General features: G+C 41.7%; 2 protein-coding genes and 1 non-coding gene across 11 annotated transcripts in view; 2 read left to right on the plus strand and 1 right to left on the minus strand.

Annotated features, from left to right (window-relative positions):
• The window catches only part of TBC1D32 (TBC1 domain family member 32), a 57,464-nt gene extending 42,427 nt beyond the window's left edge, over positions 1 to 15,037 (minus strand). For 3 of the 7 annotated variants that reach the window (XM_032973385.2, XM_076074954.1, XM_032973382.2), the window contains exons 1-11: positions 14,523 to 14,598; positions 11,543 to 11,692; positions 9,630 to 9,791; positions 8,506 to 8,689; positions 7,282 to 7,356; positions 6,641 to 6,766; positions 5,790 to 5,868; positions 5,549 to 5,652; positions 1,484 to 1,545; positions 602 to 752; positions 45 to 104 (exon numbers count right to left, since the gene is read on the minus strand). In XM_032973385.2, coding sequence (XP_032829276.2) covers positions 45 to 104; positions 602 to 752; positions 1,484 to 1,545; positions 5,549 to 5,652; positions 5,790 to 5,868; positions 6,641 to 6,766; positions 7,282 to 7,356; positions 8,506 to 8,689; positions 9,630 to 9,791; positions 11,543 to 11,679 — 1,140 coding nt within the window. In that variant the 5' untranslated portion in view covers positions 11,680 to 11,692; positions 14,523 to 14,598. The other 4 variants (XM_032973383.2, XM_032973384.2, XM_076074955.1 and 1 more) reach the window with 4 other exon arrangements.
• A 1,761-nt stretch (positions 15,038 to 16,798) lies between these two features.
• TRNAC-GCA (transfer RNA cysteine (anticodon GCA)) lies at positions 16,799 to 16,870 on the plus strand. The gene has a single exon. It is a non-coding gene; the product is annotated as a tRNA-Cys (tRNA).
• A 2,187-nt stretch (positions 16,871 to 19,057) lies between these two features.
• SHPRH (SNF2 histone linker PHD RING helicase) overlaps positions 19,058 to 25,362 on the plus strand; it is a 94,513-nt gene continuing 88,208 nt past the window's right edge. Inside the window, exons 1-2 of one of the 3 annotated variants that reach the window (XM_032973351.2) lie at positions 19,058 to 19,386; positions 23,640 to 24,259. In XM_032973351.2, the coding sequence (XP_032829242.2) occupies positions 23,681 to 24,259 (579 nt within the window). In that variant the 5' untranslated portion in view covers positions 19,058 to 19,386; positions 23,640 to 23,680. The remainder of the gene's footprint in view (positions 19,387 to 23,639; positions 24,260 to 25,362) is intronic. The other 2 variants (XM_032973352.2, XM_032973350.2) reach the window with 2 other exon arrangements.

Below are 25,362 nucleotides of genomic sequence, written 5' to 3' on the forward strand. Positions count from 1 at the left end.
CACGTTTTTAACTTAAGCCATCTACGAAAGGACTGAGAACTTACCAGTGAGATGTATTTTGTCTCCAACAGCCGAAGTACCACTGTCCTGCTGTAGTAGCCATGCTATGGAACCAAAACAATGCATGCATGTTTAGTCCACAACTTGATTCGCAAGTTGTGCAATGTCCCTCAATATACCACCTCTGTCAGTTATAAATAAGCTATAAGATTCCTGAGCTGGATATTGTTATTATTAGTTTTGGATACCTATTTTTCTGGACTTTATTTATATCCAGAAACAGATATGAAAATTTGTCAATCGTGAAATTATGCTGCAATTCTTATTTATTTTCAAAAAGGTAAACAGAAGTGATATTAATAACCAAAGACCATCAGTCCCCTCTTGCACATATATATTGTTCACAAGAATAAGAGGGAACTGGAAAGTGGAACATTTAGAGTCAAACGAACCGTATGTGCATGCCAGATTTAGGAAACTTTTCTCTTCCATCGACCACGTGCATACTATCAATAAGATTCTGGAAATGACCAATGGATATCACATTGACTCTTACTTGGTTGGGAAGAACAACAGCAGGAAAACATTGCACATGCCTCACCATCCAGAGTTTGAACCAGGCTGCTTTAGGGTCCAATAATGACAGCAGGCAAATGGGATGGACGATGTTATGAGTGGTGTCCTCTCTCTGTGGGCGGTCTGATGAGCAGGCGAGGAATGACAGGGTGCTTTCCACAATCTCCTCCATTAACCTGAATGGGACAAGCACAATCCAATCAATGCAGGCATCACTCCTTGGCTGTCATTCGTGCAGGATGCACTGCACCCATGAACAAGTCACCCAAAATATGCTCCATCTCGTCAGATCTCAGAAGCAAAGCAGGAGTGAAGCCTGGATATTGCTTGGTTGAAAACCCACTGAATAAAAGGTGCTAGAAATTAAAGGACAACAAGGTAGGCAGCAGAGGATATTGTGGAAAAAAATCCGTTGTTGTAAGTACTCTGCTTCTATATCTATGCTCGTCATCTTCACCAACTCATGCTGACCAGCGTGATGAAGTATGGTCAAATAAACCCCATGGTGTGCAGAGGTCAACATCCAGCAGCGGATTGGCAAAAGGGCTAAATTTTTTTACATATACTTGTACCCTGTATTCCACTTCTCCAAACGGACTCCTAATTTGTTCTGCGCAGGCAAAAAAAAATCCACCAGTGCTCATGAGTCTGTAATAAGCCAAGTATTTAGTTAAAACTCTGCGATGAGAGGCAAAATAAGTGTGTATACTTTTCGACTTAAAGCTTTCGTGACTGCAGGGATTCATCTTCTTGGTTCTTTCGGTAAAGTCATTAACGTGACTTTTCCAAAAGAACCAAGAAGATTAAGTGTGTATACTTTTTTGAATCAATAAAACAATTCCACAATAGTTTTTGCTACAAAACTCGCATCACATGCTTTGGTAATTTGCGAGGCACGTGTGCGTACTTTTCAGGTGAACGGATCCAAAACGATGGCACCTCTTTTTGAAAGTCATTCAGCAATCGTATCTGCAAAGTTCAAACGAACAGGCAAAACAACACGACATTTTACACATTAAACGTATGCATTCAACTAATACTAAGTGAAAATAGTTGTGCTGAACCTCAATATATGCTCTTTGTGTGTCATGTTTTGGAGAGCTATCAATGACAACTAAATAAACTTGTGCAATATGCAAAATATGACCACTGTGAGCTGATATAATTTTAATGAAAGTGTGGACCACCTTGCTCCTCATCTACTTGGGGTGCCACGGTGGGGGGATGTTAACTACCTCGCCTGGTATGCAGGAGGTCGTGGGTTCGATCCTGACCCTGACACCTGTCTAATTGTAGTTGGCATGTTCTTCCCATGGTGGCCGCGTGGATTTTTCTGCGGGTTCTCCAGTTTTTCCCTCTACATTTAGAAACATTTGTGTCGAGTATTTGGCTGCTATAAATGTCCACAATAGGCCACTTCATTGAGTTATCATTTATGGCCAGGTCACTTCTGAAAAAGAGATACATCGCTCAGTGGGCCTTACCTGATAAAAAATTTACTTAATTTTAATGGGAATGGAAGATCATGCTGTACCTTAGCTATCTTATTGATTCACCCATCCACAGTTTGATGAACTGTCACCATTTCGGGTTGAAAACTTTATTTGCAAATATATTTTTGTTCCCTTGAAATGAGCGTGCACTCTACACTGATGTGAATCTTTGCAATTCATGATGATACAGTTCATAATAAACTATATTAATTTGAAATAATTGTTTTATACGCACAATTACATAGATACATGCACCAGTGAGAGTAAGAATCTATTTTAATCAATACATTGATTAATGTTGTATGCACACTATAACTGCTTGCTTTACCGAGCCCAATAATGTTCAATGTGTAACCAACTGAAACAAAATTGTCGATTTGTAACAAGATAAATAGGCACACGTCTCCTCCATATATCCGTCTCGCCATGTGAAAATATAAAAGCGTTGTTTGTACAAGCCATTAGCCGCACGACCTTTTGGCAGTGCATAATTTCAGCAGCGATGATTCATAAAATCTGTGGACCGAATTTGACATACGGTGTCTCATTATCAGTCAGGCTTGCTTTAAAAAAAAAACAAGCATTGGTTAATAAAAGCAAGCCATGAATCAAGCAAATCTGATTCTGCAGATAAGGCAGGATATTTCGAAACTGGTCCAGTTTGTTTGTATTGAATCAATGCTGCTGAATTATGCACAAACAACGTTGTGCTGCTGATGGGTTGTGTAAGAATTTTGTATGTGGATAGACAGATGTAGAAATGACGTAGACATTTATTGCCTGCTTATTATTGTTGAATTCTAGTCCTGCACTGCCATCTTCTGGACACGCAATTCTTACACTCACGAAAAATGCACGGAATGGTGCGTGTAATAATGATTTACAAGTATGCAACATACATGCAAAGGATACTTACATTCAAGCTAAATAAGCATTTGGAAATGTACAAATTGGACGAAAAAGCACGATACGAAACTGTGGTAAAATGAGATAAAAAAAAACATAATTTCTGTTTCGATTTAAAGCTTTCGTGACTGCAGGGATTCACCTTCTTGGTTCTTTCGGTAAAGTCACGTAGTGACGTAGTGACTTTACGTGACTTTACCGAAAGAACCAAGAAGATAATTTCTGTTTTTCTTTCTTTTTTCTCTCAGTGCAAGATGTGTATTTCTTTTTACAATTTATCTACAGCTTCTTGAACTACGGTCACATTTAGACGCCATATCAATCCGAATTGTAATTGATTTTTCATTGGGCGGCAGGACGACCCTGAATTGCGGCAACGTTGAATCGCAATTAAGGTTAGTTGTTACACACCGAGTTATGAATGCGTGAAATGTATACCTTGACAACACCTGCTCAAATGTATTATGTTTTGTCGCAGATTTTAAGTCACGCAGCAAATACCGCATGATTGAACATTGTGTAGTCGATTTTTGCAGCTATGCATTACATTTTGAAACTAAAATGTATTTGTAGAACCGGTCACATAGAACGTAATGTACTGTATACAGAACGCTAGGATATCATCCATTTCGATTGGAACAATTCACTGCAACGCCCAATCCACAGCAATTCCAGAAATTGTAATTCAAGATCACAATTCCATTCAATAATAAATTATTAACATTGTGGTAAATTGTAGCATCACTAGTGGCTGCAGGGGTGACATGCTATTAAATTCCATGCAGATTCTGAAGCATGCAATTCCATGACTGTATCATGAGCTTTAGACGAATCAATGCATAATTCCCCGATATTGTGCATATAATCTATATATCTTCATAAGAATATGGAGGCATGTGCAAATTAGACTACCAGAGCAACGTTCCAGGTCACATATATTTATTGTAGCATCATAAGACACAATTATTCTCCCCGCCTTTCAGAAAATGCACTCACCGACAAAGTTAAGTTTATTCACAGAGCCCCATATCACATGTGCATGTATGTTGAACTTCTTTCATGCCGTACGTACCCACCGAGCAAATTGACAAAGGGCCGTACATGTTTTCATGGTGACTTATCTTAACATGTTGCTTTAAGGTGTAGAAAGTCAGAATAGATTTCTGCACCTTCCTTCTGACCTTTCACTGATTTTCCGGTGGGACCATAATAACACCTTGCCACCTTCAATACTGCTGAGACTTAAACTAAAATGTTCTTCACCGAACCAGTTCAATAAGAATTTTCAATATATATTAAATCTGTTCTTCTTTCCAAAGACAATAACCCAGTTTTCCTTGGCAGCTGTTTCTGCGATTCTATCTTCAAATCTTCTCATGATTTCTCTACATGAATCCTGGCCTGACACGTTATTTTTTTGTTGATTATTTCTCTTGCTCATGGCACCACCAAGACACTAGTTATGTTTTTAAAGCAAATTATCTATTTAGAAAGCAGCAACTCCTGACATTCCTAAAAAAAAATCACAAAAACCTCAACCCAATCATTAATAACACTGCTTTAAAATGAAAAATCTATAATAGGTGACGTTTTGGGCAATGGTCCTTCTTCATAGTACATAAATAATAATTTGTTCTTAAATTAATGAAGTAGCGCTCTCACATCAAAGCCAAATATACCCTATAAAGCCTTAACAGATTGCAGAAGCAAGTGCTGTTAGCGAACACCTATGAAGGCAGGTACGGCACACGAGGGGGTGGGTGGCCAGCACCCCACCCAGCCACCTTTGTCTCCCCAGTGGTGATGATTTTACACATCGCACCAGGTACTCATTTGAGGCTCAGTCGACCTAGGGGAGGCCCGAGATCAGTTCAGATATTTGTCACTGGTGTCGGCCGTGAACAAGAATCGAACTCGTGTCTCTGGGTTTGTAGTACAGGGTGCCAACCACTACACCACTGCTCTCACACCTCACATTGTGTGTCAGTCAAGAAAAACACTTTATGATGTAATCAGATCAAAAGCTGTTCACCTTAATGCTGATTGAGTCCTTTTTTCCAATGTCACTCTATTTCATCTCAGTTTTCTCCATTTGCTTGTTTTCATGATAATTCTAAAGCCAGTACTAATCTGAAGTATCTCGCAATATTCTACACACAGCTCTACCCGTATTAATTGTCCTCACCATAAGAAAAGAGTTTCCTTACAAAATTGACATACGAAATATTTTCTTTATACATCATATACCATATTCTTGGTTCTTTCGGTAAAGTCACGTAGAAGGGAAACAATAAAATAAAGAACCAAGAAATTGAATCACTGCAGTCTCGAAAGCTTTAAATCATCATATACCATACTGCTCAAAATAGCATGTCCTATCATTACAGTAAACAATTGTGTGTTATAGTAGAGTAAATTGAGTTATGCAAAGAAAACATGATTTCGCAAAATACAGGACAGATACTGCATCTATTAAAAACAGTATATTAGACGTGACTATAATTGAATATGCACGTTTTTTCAAAGTATACTCTTTACATGTTCACAAGTGGACATGATGGGGGGGTGTGTACCTTTTTAAGCAGATGTTCCGTGTTAGCATTGGTAACGTCCAACCCTCCAATCAAGCTGCCAAGACTGCTCATCTGGGAATGAAACTCATTCTCCAAGTGTTCCGCTGCACAAAACATGATTTTAAAAAAATATAAAAAAACTCAGTGAGCAGTTGTCTCCCAAGGCAATTCGTTGCCCACGTCCCTCGAACCATTAAAATGTGATCTCGTCATAATGTGAAAATGTTCTTGCACAGCTTACCCAGGCTGGTATAGATTTCCTTGGTGACGTGCGGTGAAGAGGCGGTGAACATTTTTGCGTGCAAACGCAAGCTCTTGTCCTGAGCCAAGAAGGAGAAAACAGACCGATACGTGCCATTACATTTGCTTATTTCTTCCAATCTATGAGTTTTGACAAAGGCTAATATGGCAACAACAAGCAAATATTGCTTGACATTCATACACTCTGACAAGCACTTTGTTTGTGCAAGTGATACATTACAAAGAATAAAACCCAACGAACCCATTTAAGTGGCAAGGAAATATCAAAATGCAAGCTGGTCATCGACACCTGGATATAAACGTCACATATGTACTTTACACGTGTAATTTTTTACTAGAACCGTATATTAGACCTATATATTAGCTCTTAAGTAATAATAAAAAAACAACATTCACTTGTGTTCTTTGACATCAGCCGGCTTAATAGAAATGGGGTGTTTGCATACTAAGTATATTAACTTTCATCCCTGTAAATACACTTATGGATAGAAAGCCTCCCCACACTTTCCCATGTCAGTCATGAGGGCTGTTTGACCATACTTGGCCACACTGTTCAGTATAGGTTTGTGAAGGGCGCAGTCAGTTCAGATATCGCTTGCTAATGATGTTAGCTGTGGCCCAGAAATCAAACTCAGCTCATCAAGTTCATAGCACAGTGCTAACCGCTGTGACACAGCTGTTTGTAAAACATCAAAAATTAAATAACTAATACAAAATCCACAAAAGTAATTCAAAAAACAATTCCGCTGTAAATCTTGCATTTACCTTCACTTTGTGGACAGCAAAAATAAACGTGCGTTAACCCCGTGACAACAAATTAATTAGGCTCACGCTCAGAATGGGGTCAGCATCTCCGAGTGCATCCATGAGTCCTTTGCGCAGTGAGCTCCAGCTCTCACTGGCCAGAACGTCCGACGGGGGCAGCGAGTACAGGGCATGAAGTGCGTCCCTGCGCACCTGAAACGCAGCACCGGCCAAGCATCGTGCCAAGTTTCACGATAATGCATCTTTACATGGCCAAGAAGGCCTCCCCTGATTCAATCGGAGCAAATAGGCAAGGCTGGTAACCACTTGGGATGTTTTCAATTTCTGTTTTTGGAATTTTTAGTGTAGAGCACAGACTGGCTTAATAAAAGCAACATGGGCATAAAATACAATTATAAAAAAAAACGCTAAGTAAAATGGAAAATACACTGTCAAAATTACTTTTGAAAAGATATGCGACAACATATAAACAAAGGCAGTGATTTTATGGTGTAGTTACATTTTTAGATGAAAGGTATTTTCTAAATATATGGATTGGATAAATCCAGCACCCCAAACACAAATGTGAAGGAATGTTTTCTATTTTATGTAAGGCAGTGAAACAGATGCATTACTGTTTCAAATAATGGAAGCACCATGGCTGATAAAGCACCTTAGTTATAAACACGGTCCTAATAGAAGACTTTCCCAGGGAATGGACAGCGCACCTCGAGTGGCTGCCTGGAGTCCAAGTTCTCAGCAATCCTGTAGAATTGCTCCTGATTCATGAACATGAATGCTCCCTGTACAAACAAGTACAGATATTAGAGTGTGTACATTCACAAAACCTCTGGTAAACACCTTACCTGGAATGCTCAATTAACTTTTCACTTTAAAGTTACCATACTTTTCCAACCACCTTCTCTTGCAGTGGTAAAATTATTGTCTTTTAACTAGTCCTGTCCAAACTGTTGTGTACACTCCAGCTGCTTAAGCGAGTTTCAGCTGCTGATCAGTGGTGGCTATGCATGCGTGGAATCCAGCACTGGGTTGATGGATCGCACAAATGTATTGAAACTCCCTTCCCGTGGGTATCGAGGTACCATACCTTGGCTCGCCAGTAGAATGCAGTACACGAAGTGGACTAATAGCAATGTTTCCATCTGTACGGAGATAGGGTTTCCCCCTTGCGTGTGTTAGGTTTCTCCCACTTGTATAAATACTCAACAAATGGCTGAAAAGATCATAAAATAAAAACTGAATGCAGGACCCTCTTTAAAAAAAGTCCACGACTTGCTGTGTCTTTACTAGATAAACAAGTAATAAGTAAAAGGAAGTAAATCATCTATTGTCAATGTACATCTAGGGAAACTATGAAGTTCTGTGGGTCAAACATTCGCTATATCCAGTTTTAATTCACTCAAATGCGGCTATGCGGTTGGACGTGGGAAAACATTGTGTGCACTGTATGCGCTACTCGAAAGGCAGCTGTCTCGTGCGGTTTCACTTTGTGAGCCCTTTTTTGTAACGTATCTACTGCATAAAGCAAGAAAAACCTCTACGTAAAACCCAATTTGTGCAGAGCAGCAAATACTATTTCAATCATATAAACAAATTAACATCAAATCGCATTTAAAGGAAAAAAATTCACAATTCCCAGCACTTGCGAGAATGCACGACTACAATTGTCATCAATGACTTCAGTGCATTACGTGTATTTGCTTATTCTGATGACCCACAACTTGACCACAGCCCTGCGTTCATGCAGGGCACAGATGGCTGGCCCACATTTTTTGACGTAGCATGGTTAACTTGGGCCCTGGCACAAGGAATGAAATTGAACCCCTTGCCTAATATGCCCCTTCTTTGTACCCGGCGCCTGGGCTCTGCTGGCCCATGGGCACCAATGTAGTTGCACCGCCTGGACACTCGATAGCTGTGCCACTGCCAACCTGGTTGAACGATGAGTCGCTGTCAGAGCTGTTATCAAATGAAAAGCTCTCGCTGTTGCTGGAGCGGCGCACTGAGTCACTTTGCCCTGGCCGCCGGGAGTGTTTTTCCTCCTCCATGCCTCCCAGAAGAACGTCCACAGCCGCCAGTATGCGCACCTTTAGGCTCTGCTCCAGCTCTGCATAACTGTCACAGCCATTCATGCAGTCACACACAAGTTCAATTTAGGCTTGTGCCCAAGACCACAATTGTACACGACTTTCCCATTTGTCAAACCAGTGATGGACGAGGGCCTCCCCACTCCGTGTTGGTCGTGGCGGTTAATTAATGAAACTTTGACACGTTGGTCAGTGCGGGTCCGTAAAGGCAGGCAGCATAGTTGTGGGAGTATCGAAACACACTACAGCAAATTAATTTAATGCACTGTCCTCTACTGACCAATATGAAGCCTAGCCTTTCAGCCACCTATGTAAATGCTGGAGTGCATGTTGGACATCCATCCGGGCACTATCCAGGTTTAATCTGCTTGGAGTTTGAGATCTGAGAAAATTAGGCATATTTTGGGTGATTTGGTAAAAGGGCAAATTCTTAAATGAATGCAAATAAGTAAAGCGCTCTTAGAAAGAGTGACGGACCAGTGACATGGGATCTACAGACAACACGATGACGTTACAATCACTCGTGCCAGAAATCCGTCCCACGGTGGTTGTCATGGATAGTGTGCTCACGCGTCAGAGTTGGTTACTCGCTGGGCCACCCGCTGGTGATTTGGTAAAAGGGCAAATTCTCAAATGAATGCAAATAAGTAAAGCGCTCTTAGAAAGAGTTACGGACCAGTGACATGGGATCTACAGACAACACGATGACGTTACAATCACTCGTGCCACAAATCCGTCCCACGGTGGTTGTCATGGATAGTGTGCTCACGCGTCAGAGTTGGTTACTCGCTGGGCCACCCGCTGGTGATTTGGTAAAAGGGCAAATTCTCAAATGAATGCAAATAAGTAAAGCGCTCTTAGAAAGAGTGACGGACCAGTGACATGGGATCTATAGACAACACGATGACGTTACAATCACTCGTGCCACAAATCCGTCCCACGGTGGTTGTCATGGATAGTGTGCTCACGCGTCAGAGTTGGTTACTCGCTGGGCCACCCGCTGCACCAGTGTTTCCTGCTCACTGGACAAGCCGACGCCCGTGCCTACGGAGCTCCTCTCAATCTCGTCATCGATGACGCGGCCAAGAGAGCGCTCCAGCTGAGCTTTGAGCTGCTTCACAAACTCATACCTGCACACAAGCCCAGCAATATCGCAATCCTGACTTAAATCATATGCAGACCGACTATAAATGAGCACACTGGGTGTGGGGTAACTAAGCATTGAACGATGTATCCCTCCAATGGTTCTATTGGTAAGATTGAGGATCACAATTATATTCAAATTTAATTTTTTTTAGTATTTTTGTAATGCTCTCGTTTTTATTACTGCCAAATTATTATTGTCTTAATTCGTCTATTCTATTAGCCTAAATATAGCATTGGCTTCATCATCCCATTGCCAGACATTATATATCAACTGCTGGAACGAGGCCTTCGAAAGCCATCACTATATCTCATGGTCTTGCAATCCAAAATTATCTGATTATATGCGCATAATTGCATAAACCGTAAATAATAATTTCTCAAATATATGACTCACCTATCACGAGCATAAGAATATATATAAACACATTCATCAAATGCTTAGTTACATTTGGCCTAATATTTATTGCCTGGGTACTCAATAGTTGAAAAATGTGCAGGAAATAAATAAATACAGTACATACATGAAATGTATTGAAAACTAATTAGAGCCAATTTAAGCAAATTGTATTTGTAAGGGAGACCTGTGAAGCAATCAGGAGTAAAATGACTCTCACTACAAAAAAAATAAAGACTTTTTATATGATAAATAAACAACATGAATCTTAAAAAGGTACACTTATCATTATGAAAGAATGTGGCAAAACAAGGCAACTGCTTATTGATTGCTAAACCACTTTGTGAAAGCATACATTATTTTTTTTGAGGGGTTATTGCGAATTTCTTCACCATAAAATCTAGCAGTCATCTATAATGGCTGCACTATTTACAGATTAATTTATTCACGAATTAATATTTAACTCTCACACATAACTGAACAAAATTATCCAGCAAAGTAAAACAATGAATCTGTATGGGACAATTTTATGAATTTTTGCAATGGTTAATCTTTATTTTATCTATTTTGTTCTAATAAATATATGGACATAATTTACTTTCTAACTCAGAATTACGGTTTCTGAAATACTGCACATCATACGGTTGTATGTAGGTACTTTTAAGAGGCAAAGCAATCTATTAAGCGTTGGCATATATTGGTATTATGCAGAGAGATAATAAACGATATCATACTTTAAGATTACAATATCTTAATGATTCGGAAACCATGTTAATGGCTGTGAAACAATATGCTCGTATTCATCCTGGAAACCTCTTAGGCACTGTGCAAAAATGACCATGAGGGTTAATTACAAAGCTCTATTTGTAGTAATGATTCAACATTATATTTTATAGCTTCGCTTATGAGCATGTAAAAATAATTTTAATCCACTCTTGGATGAAGGCCGCCCCACACTATGCAGGTAGAAGGGATTATTTGACCATGCTTCATTATATTGGTAGTGCAGGGTTGGTAAAGGCAGAGAGCAGAGACATGGCAACATTACTACGGTACATTCGATTTTGCTCTACAACTCTATGCTGCTCACCACATAGCCGCTGCAGCCCAATGACGACAACCTGTTTGTACATGGCAGCTATTAATCCAACACTCTTTAGGCTCGAAGCTGCTTAGTTTCTGAGAATCGAATAGGTTCAACAACAATCCAGGTGTTTTGGTCGAATATATAAAAATAAAAAGCTGTGTGCTGATGGTTATCAGCGATATCGATTGCATGCCTCAAATTCTCCTCCGCACAAGGTCTCGTGGTTTAACTCTCCGTCTCGGGACCAGGCTTACTTGTGGAAGTTGTCATCGGTCTCCTCCAGGCGGAGAAGGGCATCTGTGGTTCGCATGCCGGTCCGTGCGTCTAGCCCCCAGAGAAGCTCCCTCAGTGAGGAGACCATGTCTTCATCGCTCTCTGCTGCGTGCTCCATGTTGCTAGGGTATCTGTCGTGACAAACATAGACAGAAGCATTATGACCTGACCATTGAGTTCTATGGTACCTCATTTACACTTGTGCCATGGTTTAATTCCGGCTCGGCACGGTAAATGCCAGTGGAAAATCCACCCATATCATGTAGACCCTGCACTGGCTCGACTCGGATTTGCCTGTGTAAAATTGATATGAGCTGGGCACATAACTAGAATGATGACCGATGGTCAATAATAGTGGCAGCCAAGAGGTAACGCACCCGAGAGAATTACCCCCTGTGGATATGGATCAATTAAATAATCTCACGTGCATTAAGTAGATAAATTGTTACAGGGCTGTGAGAGATGGTGAGATTGGGAAGCGTTTCATCCAGCAGTCGATTCAATTCTCGCAGTTTACGTTTGACGTTCAAGTTTCTTTCGATGTTACATGGTAGATGCCGTCTAGCTAGTTTCCCGGTTATTTTACAACAGAAATCTGTGGTGCATGAGCACTACATGAACAAAACCATTAATACTGCAGAGAACGGGTACAGAGTTTCTTAACGAATATTGCACGACGAGGTATTTAACCGTCGTAAACCAACACACACGGGAGTAAAAAAAAACCCAGTGCAAATGTGAGAGCTAGAGGGGCCAGAAAAAGATAGGTATATAATTTATGCTGTATATTTTAGTCTAACAGGAAGCAGCAATCTTGATTTGAAGCTTTCCTGACTGCAGGAATCCATACTCTTTGGTTCTTTCGGTAAAGTCACGTAGGTATAAAATTAAGTAAATCACGACGTTGCTATCGAAATGTCGTGATTTATTTTATTTTATACCTACGTGACTTTACCTAAAGAACCAAAGAGTAAGGAAACAGCAAGATATATAGCAATATGTTCAGAAGTTGAAAGACAATATCAAGGTCTGCTAGCCAGGAGACCGCTTCAGAAGAAAGTTTGTGTAGTGTTACTGTTCCTCCTCCATTGTGTATATATTGAACTTCTTTCGCACCGTACGTAGCCAATTGCGCTAATCGTAGGTGCAGGGGAAGGACAACAAACTAAACACAACAAGGAGTGCAGACTACAGTCGTTGACGGGCCAGACTTTGGATTGCATGGCCAAAATCGCACGACTGCAGCTTGTCTTTAATTCTCCGTTTATGAAGGCGATGTTCTGATGCGGTTGATAGCTTCACCAGTGTCTTCGATGAATGCCAAAGCCGGGAGGTGCAATGACATCTGGGTCTTGAAAGGAGGTTATTACTAGCCTTTTGCCCGTCCAAGGACGGATGTATTTCAGTAAATCTGAAACTTGCAAGAGAAAAGCAGACGGCGACGTGATAATCATTGCATCAATTCGTGTGCAATTTGTAAGGCCGCGGTGACACAGACTTATTTCATTTTAAGGTTATAATCCCTTGTTCATCATGACGTCCTTTTTACTTTGATGTCTCAACAGCGTCACGGAGATCGCGTGACGTGAGGGTTCTGCCTTTGTAGTGAGGGTTGTGAGTTGACGGTGAGGAGGGGGGAGGAGGCGCCTTGACCCATGTGGAGTGACGTCACCAGCTCATGATTATTAATGAGGGGGGCTGGCCGACGTGTAGCGACGTCACGCGCGGGACACACAGACATTCTTGGCTCATTTTCGTCGTATTTCGGGAAGTCCGCGTTGCCCCCAACTCCGTTTGCCTGCGTTCTTGAAAGATCTGCTTCGAGATTCCAGGATGGTTGACAGCAGCAGCCCGATCCCAGGCGTGAGGTCTTGGCTTGAGGTGCATGTTGTCGTTGGCAAGAAAACAGCGGATTCATCATGTGTGTTCGAACTTCTTTGGTAGCTGACCGGCCTAATCAGGAGGTGCTGGGGAAGGACAAATACGAGACAAAGATCCCCCGTATCGCCCTAACAGACTGTTCGCGAGCACCCATGAAGGCCGGCACGGCACGCGAAGGGGTGGGTGGCCAGCACCCACGCCCGACCGAACTTTGTCTCCCCTAGTGACGATGTTTACTACACACCGCACCAGGAATTCATTTGAGGCTGAGTCCACCTAGGGGAGGCCCACGACCGGTTCAGAAAATCGTCACCGGTGTCGGCCGTGAGCGGGAATCGAACTCGGGGCAGCCGGGTTCGGTGCGCTAACCGCTGCACCACCGCTCCCCATCAAGGAGTTCTGAAGAAAATTAGTTTTAAAGGTAGAAACTAGTTTTAAACCGCGGCTGATGACGGTTTAACATACACACCATGCCACAAACGGGCTCTGTATACGGAGTATGAGACATTAGATTGTCAAACCAATACGTTTAATGCACTCGATGGCGACCGCTTGTGTTGCGATCGAAACGTCGTGATATTTTTTATTCACTTTATTTTCATTATTTTGTTATTTTTCTATCTACGTGACTTTACCGAAAGCACCATAGAACGTAGGGTTATGTTTTAATACACTATTCAGATAATTAAAAATAAAACAAACGCGTTCAGACCAGAGGCTGGCGTCACGTTGCTATGCCAACCACTAGGCCATTCGCACCGAACGTAACACAGCAACAGCACCTAGGCAGTTTAATAATTTAACGTTGTTATTTTAAGGCAGCTATGTTAGTAAAACCCACGAAGTTTTATTTTCTGCTTAATTAAATCGTGAACTGATGTTGCATAACCAAGGTTATTTAAACAGAGGCGGTTGATGCAAATGCGTTGGTAACTACGGTTCGGCGCTTGCGTTTATTAACCATTATTACAATATTCTATCGCTTAACCACCTCAGTTGTTTACCTAGTTTGAGAGCTGCAAGACGCGTAGCTTACAACGCGGTAGTTATTATGATTGTAAACGCGAGCATTGTACGTACTGTACACTTCGGAAAATGGTGAGCGACCCCCCACTCGAATCGTTGTAGAATCGAAACGCGCAAAGGGAATCGATGTCGATCCTTAGAATCGATTCTTCACTTCTCTCTTGGCGGCTTAACAACTTAAAAACTAAATCTTGATTTGAAGCTTCAAACTCGTCCCTTAAATCGCGAGCGAAACTCACAACGATCTCTGCGTGAATGGGTGCGAATGGCGCGGTCAATGCACCCTTTACGTTCGTTAACAAAAAAAATAAAAGATGTTTAACATTTTAAAAAAATATATACACACATCTCCTCCGAACGCGGTCGCTTTCATCGTCTTCAGCAGCCACGCTCGATCCACTGCTGGATCTTAAATGAACAAAGCGCCTTCCTCCAAGGCGCTTTGCACGGGTTTAGAGTGGTTACAGGGAGGGTTCGCTCAAAGTCACGTGGCGAATAGGGGGGATGGGGTTGTGGGGGAGTGAAGGCTGAGCGGGTACGGGGAATTAGCGTGGATTCCTAGGGGTCTTCTTGTAGGGGAAGGGAGGAGGAAGAGGTCTGGACGGAAGAGGCTGAAACCCGACAGGGGATGCTGTGCTTTTCTCGCTTCATGTGCAGGGGAAGTTTGTTCCAGTGCAAGAGGTGGGTGGGGGGGGAGCGAGATTGTGTACAAGGAGAGAGGGGGGGTTAGGAGTGGGAGAGATTGAGAGCGGGCGGGACGACGAGATAAGCGAGATGTAGGAGGGGGGGGCAAGCCAAATGCCATAGGGGCCGTCCATAAATGACGTCACGCGATTTTTGACGATTTTTGACCCCCCCCCCTCCATCGTCACACGGCGTCACAAAAAGTCAGACCCCCCCCCTGTCAAATATGACGTCACAAAGCTCTGCCCCCACCCCCAAATAAACCATGCTTCAAATCGCTTTAAACTATTGTCATTGTAGTGCGTATTTAATGTGGCGCTGCACTCTGATGTTGTAGGAGAAAACATTAAAAAAAAGTCTATTTAATTAAGTAGAACGTGTTGTCTGTATTTATTTAAGTTGCGCATTTTGATGTGACGTCACATTTCTCACCCCCCCCCCCTCCTCGTCACAAATCGTCACAAATGTCTAACCCCCCCTAGGTGCGTGACGTCATTTATGGACGGCCCCATAGCTGTCAACCCGTACGGTATAGTCCTTATTCTTGTACAGGGAAATTGATACGACGTGCAGTCGTTTCAATATGGGCAACAACAATTGTGTCTGTGTTTCTCTCTTGTGCATGGGGACTTTGTAGGATGAACGTCGAGATTTGAGTGGCACGGGGTGACCCATAAGGTCTGAATTGGTCTAATAAATTTAGATTTAAAGCGCTGTCCTACCAGACAGTCTCGTCCCTTCACCTGATGAAGGCCGCTTGTGTTGTGGCCGAAACGTCGTGAGAATATTATTGTGTTATTTTATTTTATCAATTTATTATTTTATTCTCATTCTACGTGACTTTACCGAAAGAACCAAAGAAGATGGTCTGTAATAAGTTAGGGACTAATAATGGGGTTGACAGGCATACAATGTCGATATCGCGATCCGGTGCTGCCATGTATTTAATCCAATGATTTGTAATTAGTTTATTTTGTATTATATCTTCACCATTCACCACCCCCTTGCACCTCCGATTAGCACGGTTGGCAATGTACGGTGCGAAAGAAGATTATATACATTGCACGTCGGCGAATCATCAGCAAACCCGGACGAAGAGGACCATTGAAGCATCATTTTGTTTCGTTGAAGTATTAAACCCAGCATCATCGGGTGTTTAATAACATAATAACAACAAAAATGTCAAGCTGTGTTGCTTGCTCTGTAACATTCCTCCGGTTTTGAGGATACATCAGTGGCGTGACGATTTTATTGGCTCTGTCGGGTTGTGGTTTGTAGTAAAAAGAAACATTGACATACCTACGTGAAGATCGAAACTAATTATGAATCATATCACGAATCATTCGTCAATAACACTGCCTTAAAAATAAGAAATGGATAGGCGCTGTTTCGAGCAACGGCCCATGATAAACAGGATGATGTCATTAACCTTTGTATTTTTTTTCTAATCCACGTGGTTCCATGGGTTTAGCTGTATAATGTACAGAACTGCAGTCTCAGCTTAAACGTTCTGACTCGGTCCTACTGAACGTCTTTGATAAAGAGCTTAAAAGCTCATCGGATTCCTTCCAGTGTAATCTGATTCTGAGTCATTTTGTAGGAAGGTAGTGGCAATAAGTGGAGAATAGCGCCATGTGTGAGCGTGTGGGGGTATAGCTCAGTGGTAGAGCATTTGACTGCAGATCAAGAGGTCCCCGGTTCAAATCCGGGTGCCCCCTCTACTACGTTTTTTATATTACAATATTTTTTTTTAAATGCAGCAAACAAAGTTTTAAAACAGGACGTGTGTTGAGTTATTTTTTTTTCATATCAATTGGCGTTCGTTAAATGTGTTAGTTTAAACTTGAAACGTGTTGGTCTGCAAATTGTATTTTTTGTTTATCGTAATTAACGCTACGCATACGTACCCAGAAAAGCCTCACTGAGTCTCAAAAGACTTTGCTTGACGATGATGGATCCTGCAAAGTTTTCGGGAGTAAAGGGACACATTTTTTTAGTAAATATGCAGTGTAACTTTACCGCCACGAGCACAGCTTTGGAATGCGTCTTACTTTCTGGAACTTCTCATGAATACGATACAACTACAGGATTTTGATGGAAACAGTGTCTATTAGAAATGGTCACGTTATAAGCGTGGTTGTATCATTATTAAATGACTGGAAAAATGTCGCACTCAAGATTGTAAATGTTGTGGCTTTGCTCTCAAACGCACAACGGGTGTGCTGTACTAGTAACGAATTGGCCACGTTCTGTTTAAGTGACAAACCTTACTAAATTGGCTGTGTCGGGTGGTGGCGGGTTTAACGACACATTTATATATTTACGCGACCTAACCCCCCCCCCAAAAAAACCTGTATTATGGATTATAAAATTGTACATATAATCTATTGCAATTCAGACATTCGTCAATAGGGTACACAATACATACAATATAACTTTGTGGGCAGCAGAGGGCAGTGCAGGAAAAAAAATCTATTGCTGTGTGTGCTGTCGTGGCTTTTATTGCCCCCAAAATGCTGCTTGCCCCACCTTCACCAAGCTGTATTGACCAGCGTGGTGAAGTATGGCCAAATAAGGTCAATAACCCCCTCCACGACCCACAACTGCCTCGGTTGGCCTTCATCCAGCAGTGGATTGACAAAGTGGCTGTACATATACATATCTGTTTATATTATTTTGTATACATATACTATTCATAGTACAGTACAATGTCTGTACACTATTGTTCGGCTCAGAAGTAGGGCATGTACATGTAGAATGCATTAATAGCAGCAGCATTATTTACATAGATTTGTAACTAAAGAGGTTTAAATATATAATCTTGGTTCTTTCGGTAAAGTCACGTAGAAGGGAAACAATAAAATAATAAAAATATAAAACAATAAAATGATCACGATGTTTTGACTGCAACACAAGAAATAATCATTAGGTGTGAAAACCACAGCAAGAAAATTTGAATAAAGTGGCGTTTTTTTAACGTTAGCACCAAGGAGAGCGATTTGGCAGTTATTCAGGTGGACGAGTCCATCTATGTTCGGAAAAGAGGGGAGACGAAAATACTGGATGCGGTCTGAAAGCCACTGTAAGCGTGAACAATCAATTAAGACCAGAAATGGTTTAACAAATCCTTCCAATGATTGCTAAGCCAGAATCCATCTTCTCGGTTGAAATTGTCTCTGTGTTTGTATATGTGGATAGCCTCATGAACGAATCTCTCATGGTAGCCAGATGGCTTGCAAAGAACCTCTGTCTTAGAGAAGTTTAAATATACATACTGTACAATGTTACCTCCAACGATCGTTGGCCTAATCTCTTCTGTACAGCTCCAAACCAACGATGACAATTCTTTATTCCTATGGCGGGGCCAAGGATATCCAGCTATTACGGTACATGGAACAAGCATAACAAATAGATATAAGGATCTGAAAATTAAAATATGTATCTATCTTACTGTAGTATCATGTTTGCTGAACACATGTCCAACACGCCAAACGGCCAAAAACAATTAGCACTAAATATTTAGTTTATTGTATAAAAAAAGTTTTATTTACATATAAAATTGAATACAATTGTGTACACAATTTTATATAATTATATTATATGATCTACAATAATTATTTGATCTACAACGTATATAATTGTACGCAATTATATATATGACTTTCCCTTTTATGTATATTATTACATATTACATATATTTATATTTCATTTTTTTTATTATCTAGTTATATATAATTGCAATTATATACGTTGTAGGTCAGCGTTTTAATCCGTTATATACACGAGAGGGTTGTTATCCTCGACTATAACAATGTTTCGCTCAGTGCGATTGCAATCGATTTACGATCATCGACAGTTCGAGTGAATCAGCTGACGCGATCACGTGGTGGGGGGGTGGTGTGACTCTGGACCCACACTGCACCGCGCGCCAACACAAAAAAGATGGTCGCGCCCGTGTCGAGCTGACGCCGTTGCGAGGCGAACTCCGCTTCAAACGCGCAGCAACTCTTATAGATTTTTTGTTTCGTTAATCCATTTCATTTTAAAAGTATCTTGCCTGGCCCGCCTACACGTCGGTACGTTTAAAAAAAAATCTTCATGCATACCGGAATATGAGGGATTGAGGACGCACATTGTGCCGTAAGTGGGAAGCGAGAAACATCAATAGCTGGGGGAGAGGAGGATGAGGGTCTTTAAACGAAGACCACAGCAGCCTCCTTTTGTCCACCTGTCGGTAGGAAAGTGATCGTTCTACCCTCCCACTCCGCCTGAATTCCATACCTGTCAACCCCGTATCCAGTGCCTAGCTTATTACAGACCCAATTCAGACCTTATTGTTCACCACGTGCCCTTATAAATCTCAACGTTCATCCTACAAAGCTCGTATTGAAATGGCTGTACGCCGTATGGACCTGAAAACTAAATTTCCCTATGCAAGAATACGGGGTAAACCTGTACGGGTTGACAGGTACGGGATTCGGACTCACAAACTTTGAACGTGGGTCAGAGCGCTCAGCTGGCACAGCTGAGAACCTGAGTTCGATTCCTGAGCCTGTGATTAAACCGGTTTCTGAAGTGGAGTGAGTTGATCCATACCTGTCAACCCATCCGGTTTGCCCGTATTCTTGTACAGCGAAATTGAGATTTCAGGTCCATCTGGCGTACAGCCGTTTTATTACGGTGCATTTTGTCTTTGTGTTTCTTTCTTGTGATGGGACTGTAGGATGAATGTTGAGATTTATAAGGTGACCATTAAGGTCTCAATTGGTCTGTAATAAGGTACGGCACTGATAAGGGGTTGACATGTATGGTGGTCTCAGCCCGGACACCGATGACAAACGTAGTAGCCCATAGCGTTTATATACAGAACAAACAAATTTCATAAACACCCATATTCTCATTGAAAGCTTTTGTGACTGCAGGGATTCATATTCTTGGTTCTTTCGGTAAAGTCACGTAGAAGGGAAAAATAATAAAAATATAAAACAATACAATTCTCACGACGTTTCGACTGCAACACAAGCAATCATCATTTGGTGTGAAAACCACAGCAAGAAAATTTGAAAAAAGTGGCGTTTATTTTTAACGTTAGCACCACGGAGAGCGATTTGACAGTTGACAACCGAGAAGATGGATTCTGGCTTAGCAACCATTGGAAGGATTTGATCAACTATTTCGGGTCTTAATTGATTGTTCACGCTAACGGTGGCTTTCAGACCGCATCCATTATTTTCGTCTCCTCCCTCCTCTTTTCCGAACATAGATGGACTCGGCCATCTGAACAAACTGTCAAATCGCTCTCCGTGGTGCTAACGTTAAAAAAACGCCACTTTTTTCAAATTTTCTTGCTATGGTTTTTACACCTGATGATGATTGCTTGTGTTGCAGTCGAAACGTCGTGCGAATTTTATTGTTTTATATTTTTATTATTTTATTGTTTCCCTTCTACGTGACTTTACCGAAATAACTAACAATACCCATATTGTAATAATAGGGTTTTCCCCCTTTTTTTCTGGCAACAAAACTGAAACCTTTTTTACAAGGATTCATGTATGCATTAACCACAATACCTGCAGTCAAAATGCAACCAAAAACATACTATGATAATATATGCATTGTCCTTGAAACTGATTGGTCCACACCAAGGGACGGCTTTCTTTTGAGCCTCGACCCAATTGGTGCTTGACCAGATGACGCCAAAACGCGTACAGCTCAAAGACAATGCACTATCAAAGTAATGAGGGCTCGGGGTGAGTATCTACATCATTAGACCTCCTTTGCCAGTACCAAAATGTAATAATAGGGTTTTTCCCCTTTTTTCTGGCAACAAAACTGAAACCTTTTTTTACGAGGATTCGTGTCTGCATTAACCACAATACCTGCAGTCAAAATGCAAACAAAATGGTTAATGCAGACATAAGTCCTTGTAAAAAAAGTTTCAGTTTTGTTGCCAGAAAAAAAGGGGAAAAACCCTATTATTACATTTTGGTACTGGCATAGGTCTAATGATGTAGATGCTCACCCCGAGCCCTCATTACTCTGATAGTGCATTGTCTTTGAGCTGTACGCGTTTTGGCGTCATCTGGTCAAGCACCAATTGGGTCGAGGCTCAAAAGAAAGCCGTCCCTTGGTGTGGACCAATCAGTTTCAAGGACAATGCATATATTATCATAGTATGTTTTTTGTTTGCATTTTGACTGCAGGTATTGTGGTTAATGCAGACATGAATCCTTGTAAAAAAGGTTTCAGTTTTGTTGCCAGAAAAAAAGGGGAAAGCCTTATTATTACATTGTGGTACTGGCAAAGGAGGTCTAATGATGTAAATACCCATATTCTCATGTAAGAGACCTATACATTCGCAGACTGAGTTGTGATTAAACCGGGTTCTCAAGTGGAGTGAGTTGACCGTGTCAACCCGGTGACCAACGACAGCATGCACACAAAACTTCGCTTTAAAATGTTGGTCCGTTTGGCGAATTTTCAGTGTTCATGTTGACTCTATTTGAAGCCTTTTGCCGCATACCTTCCGTGATAATGATCATCAGGTGTTAAGATGTTCAAGCACCAAATAGATACCTTTTGCCGGGAATGAAGTCTGCATTAACCACATATACTTGTGGTAAATATGCAAACAGACATGCTCTCATAAATAATGTATACATTGTAATAATAGGGGTTTTCTCCTTTTTTTCTGGCAACAAAACTGAAACCTTTTTACAAGGCATCATGTCAGCATTAACCACAATACTTGTGGTCAAAATGCAAACAAAAAACACTGATAATATATGCATTGTTACTTGGAACTGATTGGTCCACACCAGAGACGGCAAAGGAGGTCTAATGATGTAGATACTTACCCCGAGCCCTCATTACTTTGATAGTGCCAGTCCTCTGGTCTAGCACCAATTGAGACGAGGCTCAAAAGAAAGCCGTCTCTGGTGTGGACCAATCAGTTCCAAGGACAATGCATATAATATTGTGTTTTTTGTTTGCATTTTGACTACAAGTATTGTGATTAATGCTGACATGATTGCTAGTAAAAAGGTTTCAGTTTTGTTGCCAGAAAAAAGGGGAAAAACCCTATTATATTTTGGTACTGGCAAAGGAGGTCTAATGATGTATGCATTGTCTTTGAAACTGATAGAACGTAAGTCGGTATGCCTTAACATACATTTGTTAAACATGCGACTACGTAACGCATTGCAAAAACTCCAAAATGTCGTACCTGTATATAATATCGGATTTAGTTAACTTTTTCCGCACAGCTATCGTACAAGTGCGGTACATTTAGTAAATTAAACTGAACACTTATTCACAGACACAATTAACGCAGAGGAAGGTCGAGCTGAATTAAAGAATTTATTACGCTAAGTCGCTTCAAATATGACGTTTCTTTACACAAAGTGGCGGTAAAAAATAAATATACGCAGCACACTGCAACATCCGTACGTGACGTCGCTGCAAAAGAGCCCCCCCCCCCCCCGTCATTAATAATCATGAGCGAGTGGATTTTTACACTCCCGCAGAAGGTCGAGCGAAAATAAATATTTTTTACGCAAATTCGCTTTACATTTGACGTTTCTTTATTGAAAAAGTTAATAAAATGACTACTATAATCTCCATATATACAAAAGGCAAAGTTGTGAATATGTGTGTCTGTTCCAAATGTTTAGCGTACTTCCCGACATGCAACAAGCTGCAAATTTGCCATGTGGGTACTTTCCAGACTGTACACCATGCAACAATTATAAAAATACACTTTTGTTTTTTTTTAGGGGGGGGGGGGGGGGAGCTCAATAACGCATTTATTTTTTGCACGGCAAGTGAGCTGTGACGTCGAATCTGTCACGTGACCCTCGCACGTGGAAGTGTAACGCATTGTAGTGTAGTGGTTAGCGCGCCACGCTACGAACCCGGCGACCCCAGTTCGATTCCCGCTCACGGCCACCACCGGTGACGATTATTTGAACCGGTCCTGGGCCTCCCCTAGGTCGACTCAGCCTCAAACGAGTTACTGCTGTGGTGTGTAAACATCGCCATTGGGGAGACAAAGGCGGCCGGGCGTGGTGGATCCAAGTCCCGGGCGAAGCCGGGTAGTACAGCTAGTTACTAATATAATGAGCCAAGGATGTGTGTCCCGTGCGTGACGTCACTCCACATGAGGCCCAACCCCCCCTCATTAATATTCATGAGTGGATAGATTTTCACACTATTGCAGAGGAAGGTCGAGCCGAATTAACTTATTACACAAAGTCGCTTCAAATATGACATTTCTTTACAGAAAGTGATGGTAAAAAAATGTATCTAAGCAGCACAGTGCTACATCCGTGCGTGACGTCACTGCAAAAGAGCCCCCCCCCCTTCATTAACATTCATGCCCGCGTGGAAATTTACACTAACGCACAAGAAGGTCGCGCACTCCACATGCCCCCCCCCATCCTCCTCATTAATAATCATGAGCTGAACAATTTTTCTATTGAATTTCAGATTTACTGCAATCCTTGGACGGGCCAAAAAAGCTAGTTGACATGAATAACCGAAGAAAGCGCTCGTTGCCTGTCAAGGTGGACGTGGAGAAAAGAAAAGTTCTCTGCTGGAGTTTGCAGGATGAGCTTGTTCCTACAGCTCAGCCAGAACAAGGAGATGCTGCTCGGTTGCATACCGAAGACTCGGATGCCATTGCACAGACCTCGGACTCTGCGACGTACAGCAGCGACGTTCCCGGTCGCAGCTCAGACACTCCCGGTGGATGCTCATCATCGGCTGCATCATCGGCTGTTCCGGCTGTCCCAGCCACTCGGCCTTCACCTCTGCGTCTCGCTGTGTATCCCCAGCCAACAGAGCAGCAAGAATGGAGTGCCGTTCTGCTGTCGTTTGAGCTCACGTACTCATTTGCTGACTTTGCTGCCCAGACAACTGACCTGCCAGTGACGGTGACCCACGACCCATGCGCTCCCTCTCAATTGCTGTGCGAGTGCGACTCGCCGTTGGTGCGTGCCAGTGCAACGATTGACCTGGACATTCTGTTTGATCTTGCCTGGCTGCAGCGAAACAAAGTCGTCACCCTTTATCGACAACCAACACAGCCGTATCCTTGCACCGTCACGGTAAAGTATTGACATGTATCTTAAATCTTTGTGCATGTATACAATCAGGCGGTAGTCCATAACTATGTTACAGTTTACGCACGTGTGATGAAGAAACCGCAACACTCGTTAACAAGACTTCCTTAAAGGGCAAATATATACCTGTAAAGTTTTCAGCACGTGCTGAAAACTTTACATGATTACATATTTTCCTTTAAGGCAGCGTTGTAGACAAATTTGTTGAATTGTTTTGTTCGTTGTGCTTGTGCACCACACCAAATGCAGCATCGGCAAATCGTTTGTTAATTGTGTTATAAAATAATGTTCGTAATTGACGGCTCAGGAGTGCACAACAAATGTTCTGACTTATGATGTGAGTGTTACACTCAAATGTTTGCCTACAAAGCAAAAGTTCTGTCGTTTGCTGCTTCACTACAGTTATTCTGATATTTTAACACACATTACATGTCTTAATGTGCTCTGGTGAGATTTTAAATTAAGGATTATCTGCGTATTTTCAATAGGTTACGTAATTTTAAGCGTTTCACTCATGCATTTGAATGTGCTTTAGGAATGTGGAAACTATAACAGTGTGGTGTTTGCGTTTTATCATTCAACTAGCTTTTTTGCCCATCCAAGGACGGGTGTATATTGCAGTAAATCTGAAATATTCAATTGAAAAATTGTTCAGCTCATGATTATTAATGAGGGGGGCGGTTGCCCCCGTTAATGAATACTGTGGAGGGGTGCAGTATGTGGATTATTGATGAGGGGAGGGGTGTGGCATGTGGAGCGCGCGACCTTCTTGTGCGTTAGTGAAAATTTGCACACGTGCATGAATATTAATGAAGGGGGAGAGGGCCTCTTGCAGTGACGTCATGTACGGATGTAGCAGTGCTGCGCATATTTATGTTTTACCGTGACTTTCTGTACAGAAACGTCATATTTGAAGCGGCTTTGCGTAATAAATTATTTAATTTAGATTGACCTGTGTTAGTGTAAAAATCCACCTGCTCATGGATATTAATTAGGGGGTGGGCCTCATGTGGAGTGACGTCACGTGGGGGGGGCTCGTGGAGTGACGTCACGTGTGGGACATTCTTGGCTTATAGTAGTAATGTCTT

This window comes from Petromyzon marinus, chromosome 51, assembly GCF_048934315.1.
Source record: "Petromyzon marinus isolate PM22_M1 ecotype Great Lakes invasive population chromosome 51, UKy_Petmar_22M1.pri1.0, whole genome shotgun sequence".
In the NCBI taxonomy this organism is placed as follows: Eukaryota; Metazoa; Chordata; class Hyperoartia; order Petromyzontiformes; family Petromyzontidae; genus Petromyzon; species Petromyzon marinus.